The 9409-nt window shown below is 39.6% G+C and overlaps 3 protein-coding genes across 3 annotated transcripts; 2 read left to right on the forward strand and 1 right to left on the reverse strand.

Annotated features, from left to right (window-relative positions):
• The first annotated feature begins 2877 nt into the window (after window positions 1-2877).
• Window positions 2878-4511, forward strand: LOC135346737 (26S proteasome non-ATPase regulatory subunit 10-like). The gene is made up of 2 exons (XM_064544459.1): window positions 2878-3198; window positions 3880-4511. Exons 1-2 carry the CDS (start codon window positions 2893-2895, stop codon window positions 4321-4323), a joined length of 750 nt encoding a protein of 249 aa, XP_064400529.1. The 5' UTR covers window positions 2878-2892; the 3' UTR covers window positions 4324-4511.
• LOC135346731 (ubiquitin carboxyl-terminal hydrolase 21-like) lies at window positions 4427-6258 on the reverse strand. The gene has a single exon (XM_064544454.1). It carries the CDS (start codon window positions 6209-6211, stop codon window positions 4505-4507), a length of 1707 nt encoding a protein of 568 aa, XP_064400524.1. The 5' UTR covers window positions 6212-6258; the 3' UTR covers window positions 4427-4504.
• A 31-nt stretch (window positions 6259-6289) lies between these two features.
• Window positions 6290-8139, forward strand: LOC135346736 (speract receptor-like). The gene is made up of 4 exons (XM_064544458.1): window positions 6290-6445; window positions 6678-6852; window positions 7023-7131; window positions 7253-8139. The coding sequence occupies exons 1-4, from the start codon at window positions 6359-6361 to the stop codon at window positions 7989-7991; spliced, it is 1110 nt and encodes a 369-aa protein (XP_064400528.1). The 5' UTR covers window positions 6290-6358; the 3' UTR covers window positions 7992-8139.
• The last annotated feature ends 1270 nt before the right edge of the window (window positions 8140-9409 follow it).

Genomic DNA, 9409 nt, shown 5'->3' on the forward strand with positions numbered 1-9409 from the left:
GCGCTTATGAAAAAAAGTCTAATTTAGAGTATTATGCTAAGCAAGCTAGCCCGTTTTTCATGACTCTAAACTTTCCATTCAACTTTAAAACTCATACTTTTATATCTTTTGCTAATGAATTTGCTGCAAATCCTCCGGCAAAATTAGTATTAAAATTATCTGTCTCTAATATTAATAAGCAGTAAAGTGCAAACCCTCGGCTAGCTGGTAAAGAAAGCAGAAGAGTGATACAATGCAGTGTATGTAGTGATATGATTATGACTGAGCTGTCCCCCCCCATGCATGCACTAATAATTATAAGTAGCAATTGTGTTTGGGAGGAGAAATTTATTAGCCTAGGCCTAACTACCACCTTCTGTTATCAGTAAGGGTCCTAAAGATCTTGCAGCATTACTTTTCTGAACAGAACTAAGGAGAGGTTCTATCCTTCTCTTCTCGGCCATGTTTAGGTCGCTCAACTGGATACCTTTTAATTATGTGACACTTTTAAATCTGTTATCTATACAATTATAGTAATCATGTAAAACAACTGCTTATGTTTTACATACACTTTAGTTTACTGATTTCCTCTTCTTGCAAATTCCAAGTTTTTCTGAGGTGCTCTTCAAAGAGATCCGTTCAAAACAGGAAGTCTATAATTATTACTAGCTAGCTACCATATATCACCAATCCCTTTCTCTTCTATCTATGATTAAACTGCTATAGTTCTAGATTCTATCCTTCAGGCTTGTCATCAAGGTCAGGGGGGTGCTCAAACCCCAAATCCCCCCACTGGATCTGCCACTGTCTGATCAATACCTAGCCTCGGTCCCAGGCCGATTTTTCTTTAATAGAACGAAGTTGGGCGACCTAGCGTTCAATTGGAGAGGGATCGGCCTGGGGTCGAGGCTAATCAATACCATGCATGCACATATCAGGCATTTGGTAATGACAGGTTCACACATACTACCCTGATAATTATGCTCAAACTAATTTTAATATATACGTGTCTAAAGTCGATTTTTGGAAACGATTGCATAGGAAATCTCCATGTCCGTTTACATGTAGCTAATGTACGTTTATTGCCGCGTTCCAATTATAAGGAGAGCACTAACTTTTACTGCCATGCAGTTTTGCTGTTGTTATATATATCTAGCTGATGTTACAAACATCTAAATGTGTGCCTCAAAATTTATCTCCTCCTGATCTAACAGCACCAATTAAGAGATGATCTCTCTAGTGTGATCAATGTAATCAGAGTCTGCTAGACGAATTGTTCATGAAAACGTTGATTTCATTAATTCAATATTAATATTTTTATTACCTTAAGGTGACATATTTTCGCGTGTATTAATTTCTGCTATTTCTGCGAATGAGAGTAAAATCGCAAAAATTAGTACTCGCAAATAATGGCCGCCCTCTTGTTTAATGTATCCAGATCGACAATTTCGCAAAAAATTATACCGCAAAATGTACAAAACTGTAAAAACGCAAACAAATCTACCTGTGAAAATATGTCACCTTAAGGTAGATAATAATAATAATAATAATAATTATGGTTTCTCAGCATACATACAGGTGATTACAAAAAAAAACAGGACAATATAGTGAGTGAACAGCTGAAGGCTAATCTGAAACTAGTCAGATTGCCCAGTGTGAGATAGATTATAGAGAACAAGCGATTCACAAACAAACACTAATGACCATTGTGAGCTTGACGATACAGCATTTACAGGTGGTTTATTGCTGCCATTATCAGAGCATTTACTGCAGGGACAGAGAAAATGAAAGGAACATATGTTGTAGGGGTCAAAATGAGTTACAAAGTGGGACCATAGAAATCGCTTGATCAGTGTCTTTATGCATTGAGATGATAGAGACATATCAATGGCCGGTAGGCAGTTCCACAGTCTGGGCAGACGGTTAAAATAGAAATGACGGTGTTGATTGTGGCTTGATCTGGTGTGACGGAGGGTGAGCTTGTCAGATGACCTTGTGTTAGAACAGGATATTGAGACGAAATCTGTAATGCAGAAGCGATTTGTTTTGTTTTTAAATGAGTTAACAAAGAACATTATGTCTGCCAGCTCAAAGGAGTACATCAGAGGAAGTAACTTTAACTTCACTAGTCTTTCCTTGTAGTCACCATCAGAGTTGCCTAAGATAAACTTTGTTGCTCTCTTTTGAATACGCTCCAGAGCTTCAGTATCTTTGACTAGCATTGGTCTCCAAAGTTGTGAGCAATACAACAGCTGTGAGCGAATCAGTGACAGGTATAGCTTTTTCTTGGTATATACTGAGTTGGATGATGAGAAAGTACGGCAGAGTAAACCTATAGTTGTCTGTATGCCTTAGCAGAAATGCTGTCATAATGCTTGTGCCAGCCCAGATCCTGTTGCAGTATTATCCCCAGGTCTCTGTGACTCTCCTTTGGTGAGATCTGCCTCCCCGAAAGGAAGTAAGAGGAGTTCATAAAGAGTGAGGGGTTTTTAGAGAATTTCAACAACACACATTTTTGAGAATTAAAAGAGAGGTTCCATTTTTTGCTCCAATCATTCAGCATATCAAGGTCCGATGTAGTTCAATTGTATCTGCATGAGGTTGATTTCATCTGATGAGAGCATTTGGTATCATCTGCAAAGATATAAATATTAGAGAAGTTAATGCTAAGAGGAAGATCATTGATATAAATCAGGAAAAGCATAGGCCCAAGGATGCTTCCTTGCGGAACTCCAGAAGACACCGGTAGGAGAGTTGAGTGGTGAGATCTAGCTGATCAGCTGGATCAAGCTGGTTCTGCAAAAACGATAACTCACCTAGCACTTATCCATGTGTATATAATAAGGCCCACACTCCAGAAAAACAATCAAAAAGAGAAGTGGAACTCATTCACTTCTTTGCAGTCAACTCACAATGCAACATGCCATGCAAGATGATTTTTGTAAGACTGGAAACCACTCCCAACAGACTCAAGCTTGGGAGTGGTTTCAAGACTTTGGGTTCAGAATGTCAGCTCAAGTTTCAGATCATAGTAGTGTTTCAGAAGTGGAAATTTGCAACTATGCCTACGAAGGAAGGCTCCAGCTGCTGATAGCAGTTTTGGACAAAAACCCTGCACTCCTGGGTAAGAGGGACTCTAATGAAAGAACTGCTCTTCACTGGGCATGCTCATCTGGGCATGCTGAGATTGTTTCTTACCTACTGGACAAAGGTGCAAAGGTGAGTGCTGATTCGCTACTCGACTCTGACATGACACTGTATTAGAGAACCAGGGATTATGTTTGAGCTAGACAAATTGTCTGTATGTGTGCGTGTGCGTCTGAAACTACCTCAGGCGCGCGGATCTAGGATTCTTGTCAGGGGGTTCCAGTGGCAAGGCAGGGCTCAAGTGGGACAGAGGACTCTGCTTTTTACCTAAAAAAAGGGTCATCACTTCTATAAAACAGTCAGTACGCGCATTAGAGCATTACATTTTGCCTAAAAAAAGGTTGACACTCCTTAGGCTTAGAGATAGTCAGCATGTGCTGGAGGTTTAGAGCCTTTTAGTAAATAGAACTGCACAAACAGAGCGCAGGACTTAGGGAGAACTAAAAGTAAGTGAGAAGTGAATATGAAAGCTTGTAATAAAAGAAAAACTTGCTGGCTAGCTGCTTAAGCCTACCACTCAATTATGTCTATTTGGATCAACTACTGTAAGGTCAGGGGTGCTTGAGCACCCTTTGCTACCTGCTAGATCCGCCCCTTCATCATTGGATTGCGACAACTGCATGGTATCCATAATTACTTATAGGACGGTAGATCTATAGCTTATAACTTCCTATATTCCATATCCTTCTTAAACTCATCCACAGGCGAAAAATACAATTTGTGACAGCGTAAAAATTAATTCTTTCATTGCAGGTTAATGTCGAAGATGATTCCAAGCGGACCCCACTTCTCATAGCCTCGTCGGCCGGACACCTGGGGTGTGTAAAAAAACTGCTTGGGGCTAAGGCTGATGTGAGTGCCACTACAGACACAGGACAATCGGCCCTTCATTACGCAGCCTCAAAGAACCGACCAGAAATCGCTGAATTACTCATTGACAGCAATATTTCTGTGGGTCACCAAGATAAGTATGGCTGGACAGCACTGCATCGTGCCGTTGCAAAAGGAAACTTGAAGATTGTGAAGCTCCTGCTTGCTGCTAAAGCAAATCCTAATTCCCAGGATGCTGAAGGGAACACCTGTTTACATGTTGCCGCTGAGGAAGGTCATCTGGAGATTTTTGGGCTTCTGAAGGAAAGTGGTGGCCATCCTGATGTTGTTAACAAAAAAGGAAAGACTTGCGCTGATGTTGCCTGAGCATGATAAACATTATAATTAATCAACTATTATATGTACAATGTACTGAACAATCTCTGAGCTTATGATTACTATTACGCGTACGGTGTTCAGTCTACTTCAATCAGATGACAATTAAATTATGGTAAAATTATACAATTCATGAATTATGACAAGCCAAACTTGTTATCAATAATTTATTTTAAAAGCATGAATAAAACAGAAGGTATGCATTTTGTAGAATAAAATAGTCTTTGAGGGCTTCTTCAATATCACTAACTTTTGACACCGTATCATCATTGAAGTAGCACCACCCAGTTGATGTGAGACAATACGCCACATAATGTCCATATGAAGTGTTGTCAGCTCCACTGTGCACACATACTCCTACTAGCTTGTATACCACTGGCGTAGGTGATTTGCTGGGGACCCCTAGCTGAGACTCAATCGAAATTGGGACTTGAAATGTTGTATTGAATCGTACGCAAGCCTTATTTTTTACAGTCGCTTGTAAGCTTATATCGTATGTGTAACGAGATAGTTGCATAATGAGAGTACGTGGCGCTCTACCGAGCAAAGCAATTCTCGTTCCTGGTGTGAGGGACTGTTCGTTAGGAACAATACACGAGCATGTTATCATATTAGAGCCTGTCAGTTCTTCGACATGACTGAATGAATTGAAACAGTCGTCCAGAAAAATCACATCATGAGCTCCTGTTGACTTTGGAAGGGGAAGAGGAAGTACCATAAAGTAATCGATATTTAGTGACACCTTGTGGCACAGTTGACATTCTCTTGCCTCTAGTATCTGGCCAAGGCACTGCTCATAAATAGGCGACTTCGCTTGCAATGTGTACAAATACCAGTCCAGTTCCGAGTATTCCAAAACTTTTGTGCCAAAATTATGGCCATTTGATTTCATAATACTTAGTTCGGCTAAGCGGGTCTGTTTGTCTTCTTTCAGTGCAATGAAGTCATTCGATACAACTGTAAAATTCTTAACGGCTTCAGTATGGATATGATTCAGTAACCATAATAAAAATTCAGCGCTGTCTTGTTGAGATTGAAACGAGAGTCCACTTCTATTGGTAATGAGATGAGGAGCCAAGGTGGACATCAAAAACAAAAAATCAGATGGGCTTATGGTTGAATCGTGTTGATCTGTTTGGTGTGTAATTCGAAACATCAACTGTAGCAATGTTGTTACAAACACATTCGACTCTGTAACAATAGATGCAAGGCCCTCAGCAAATCCTGGAGTCCATGTCAAACATTGTAAAGTTGAATTAATAAAACAAGTGTTCCCTGAATTGATAAGACCGGGCGGACGAGGATCAGGGGAATGCTTGAAATCAAACATCGATTGAATATAGTTTAGCGGAGGGAATTTTGATAAAGATGATTTTTGTAAATTTCGTATTTGAGGAAGTAGTTTGCTCTGAATCCCACCCTGAGGATTGCTCAAAGGCCTCCTCTGCAGATACCTATTTTCCTGGGTGCCCCGTATACTGTAACCAGTCGGATGGAAATAATTATTAGGTAGTGACGACCTTGGTCGGAAATTTCCCATCTGTGGCAGAGGCATGCGACTTTGAGGTGTTTTCGGATCAGTTCTTGATGACGATTTCATTGCATTTGGTAGTGGCTTACTGATGTATTGATTACGAGAGGTTTGCAAGCTCGCGTAAATCATACGAACCATCACGCCAACAATAGTCAACAGCAGTAGATATGGTACATGATCCACCAGAATAAAAACAACAAACGTCACAAGGAAACCCAGCTGTGACGATAGCAAAACAAGCCTGGAACATCTTTTTCTAGAGAAGACATGTCTCGTGAATATTTCAACCAAACCGAACACTATCAGCTCGAATAGACAGTTCATACACAGCTCCCAGACCTCCATTTTATTCACTTAGACAAGTCGGGCCACACCCCCCATAAATTTCAAGCTCTGGAGATTGTGCAAAGAGGGGTGGGGCTGCATGGTCTAGCTGGTTACCATGGAAGATCTCTATGAATATCTAACTGAATCTCTACAACTAAAGGAAAAATGGGAGCAGGAGGCAGTGTTAGAAGATCACCAGCCCAAATGCAGGCTGAACTAGAAAGGCTTAGGTCTAAAGAAATGGACCTCCTTGTAAGTGCCCTAGCTAGCAAGATCTATAGCAATGTCAATCCTATCAGGAGTACATGCATAAAGTACATCTTTATGTACTCATGATCTATCGATCCTATGTACAACCAACCTACTGGTTGTACTAATTTAATTATTCATATTGATAATGTTTCGTTCGTCCTATAATTTTATTCAGAATAATTATACCAACACCAGTCTAGTTGTAACGCTTTAAAATTAAACGCCAATACAGGAGGAACATGACAAACAACTCAGATCAGAAGAGCAGAAACATGAAGCCACAGTCACTAAACTGGAAGCTGAGAAATTTGAGATTGCTGAAAGTCTGCGTGAAACTACAGCAAAGCTGAATGTACAGACTGAGAGATGGAATAAAGAACAATCCAGGGCACTCTCACTAATGTTCAGTATGTTATATATATCATAGCCCAATAATTATCTATTATCTATATAATTATATGCATGGATATAACTGCGTAAAGATCGCGACAATCATGACAAATTTGTATGATTTGAATTGCATTGAATGTGTGTGTAAACAAACCCTCTATATACTCTATATAATACTACACTGCAGGCGACCTTCCCCTACACTTGCTTCAAGTAGAGAGCCTCAAATCTGTGAATAAATTTGAGTTCAAATCGACAATGACAAGAACGTTCCCAATGGTGACAGTGGCCCAGTGGTGAGTATAGTTAATCTTTACCTCAAAGCAGTGCTAGTGCGTATCTCGTTACCTATATATGTAAATCTAGTCCCTTATAATTATATTTGTTGTGCCCACGTGCATGCATGCATCCATGCAGTGATGTGGTCGGATTCTCTTCCATATCCGCGAGGCTACAACCAGAGCAAGTCATTCTCGTGATCGATCAGCTACACACTTTAATTGAAGAGGCATTCACCAACTCAGAAATCTTCATTATGGAGTGTACATCAGATGGCTGTATTGCAATCAGTGGCTTGTTTGACTTTAAAAATGAAACGTGGAAAGTTGCAACTCCTTCATCAATTACCGACAGCTCTTATTGCTCTGAAATCAACATGGACGAAAATTTAAACGACCAAAAACCAAGTGTAGCCATGGAGCAAAGCCCAGCACACTATGCTGAGATTCTGGCAACTGCAGCATTGAGTTTGTTAAGTTACTCCAACAAAGTGTTGGTACCACTTCCTGAGAATCGAACACTCCAGTTAAGGATAGCGCTTCACTCAGGACCATGTTCTGCAGGAGTGATCGGCTTGCAAACAACAGCCAGTGCTTCGCGTGTGCCTCGCTACAAACTGTTTGGCCCCACGATGCGACATCTACAAACACTGTGCTCATCTAGCTTAGCACTTCAGGTTCGAGTGAGCAAGCAATGCCGAGACTTCTTGGTAATGGCTGGAGGGTATTCGTTTGAGCGCTGCCCAGACTATACTGTCGTTTCAAACAGGAAACCTCTTGAGTCGTACTGGTTAGTGGCCAAAGACCAGCTGCCTCTCATACTGCCATCTTTAAGTGATGCAATATCCTTACAAGACTATGATATCATAGAATGCTAACTCATGAGATGTGCACTTGTATACTACGTATCACATTATAACTATCATTGTTTACATGACATTGTAGGAAACTCAATAAACACATTGTGTAATGTTTACTTCCTGTCTATACAGTATTAAATTTCATCATCAAAGCATTTCGTACAGACGTCACTACTAGTGTTATAATTATATAGACATTTAATCTGATTTCTGACACCTCCAGCTCTAAGCGTAATGAAGTTAGCATTATTTTTGTCACTTAATTCCCAACAAATACCATGCAGATCTAGTTAGTAAAGGTTATAGTGTAAGAAGAGTCCCAATTAAACTTTTGATCCATTATATACAATTAAGGAATCTTGGGAAATTTATTTAAGTATGAAGCAACACAGCGAGGAGCATGTTCAATTATATAAGCGAGAGCACTAGATAGTGAAGTTCAAAAGTTTATCTTCTCTCATAACAATTATTAGTCTTGAAGTTGAAGGAATAATTATCATGGCTCCACTGATCATGATCGCTCTGCTTATAATCCCCATTTTCAGTCCAGTAATACAAGCATCTCCGACCACAAATCCAGATGTCTTGACCTCCGTGGAGAAAGAAATCATCCTCGTTCATCAACACATTATACCAGGACTAACAGCAGCAGCAAAGGACTTGGTGAGTCCTCAATAATTAGTCTTCAAGTGAAAAATTTCCTATTATATACATAGATCTATACATGTAGTTAACTTTATGCTTAATATAATTATGAGCAGAAGGATCAACTTCCATTGTCATCCAAGCATTCTTTGGATAGGCTAAATCGGATGATCAACCCTCTCCTTAAAATGTTCGACTTCACAGATACGCTCAACAAAACAAGCATTACCTTCAGGATTGTTGAAGCTGTCATTGAAGATACATGTAAATGGGTAAGCAACTTGTGTAAACATTTCAAGAAGTAATTATGTGAAGCACTGCATGTTGCAATTCTACCTCTCCTTAATAAACAACAGCTCTATAAGATGTGTATAGGCACATGCATGTACATCTGCGGCTAAAACCATTGGTATTATTATGTATCAACGTCTAATGTATATAAAACTCGACTTATTTCATATTACAGCTTGGACTGGAAAATTGCCAAAAAGAAGCTCTCCAACAAATCAAACAGAAACTTGAATTACAAATCGCCTTTGAAATTGAGGTGTTTAACCTACAGAACACATATCTCCCATCACTTTGCAAACAGAAACAATCACTATCAGGGGATTACTGTTATGGCTACAGGGGTACAACAGAGTGGAAGCAAGAAAACATGATTCTATGACACAAGAAATTTATTTGTAGGAAAGCTTGTCTATCGTGCATGCATGCAAGTATCAGAATTTATCAAACACTAGGTAGTACATTCAACTATTGTAGTACAATGTATGTATACCATTCTCATG

This window comes from Halichondria panicea, chromosome 13, assembly GCF_963675165.1.
Source record: "Halichondria panicea chromosome 13, odHalPani1.1, whole genome shotgun sequence".
Classification (NCBI taxonomy): Eukaryota; Metazoa; Porifera; class Demospongiae; order Suberitida; family Halichondriidae; genus Halichondria; species Halichondria panicea.

Coding starts and splice junctions, on each gene's coding strand:
- LOC135346737 (XM_064544459.1), top strand. CDS start 2,893: ATGCAACATGCCATGCAAGATGATTTTTGTAAGACTGGAAACCACTCC. Junction 3,199..3,879: donor TACTGGACAAAGGTGCAAAG/GTGAGTGCTGAT, acceptor CTTTCATTGCAG/GTTAATGTCGAAGATGATTC.
- LOC135346731 (XM_064544454.1), bottom strand. CDS start 6,211: ATGGAGGTCTGGGAGCTGTGTATGAACTGTCTATTCGAGCTGATAGTG.
- LOC135346736 (XM_064544458.1), top strand. CDS start 6,359: ATGGGAGCAGGAGGCAGTGTTAGAAGATCACCAGCCCAAATGCAGGCT. Junction 6,853..7,022: donor GGCACTCTCACTAATGTTCA/GTATGTTATATA, acceptor ACTACACTGCAG/GCGACCTTCCCCTACACTTG. Junction 7,132..7,252: donor ATGGTGACAGTGGCCCAGTG/GTGAGTATAGTT, acceptor GCATCCATGCAG/TGATGTGGTCGGATTCTCTT.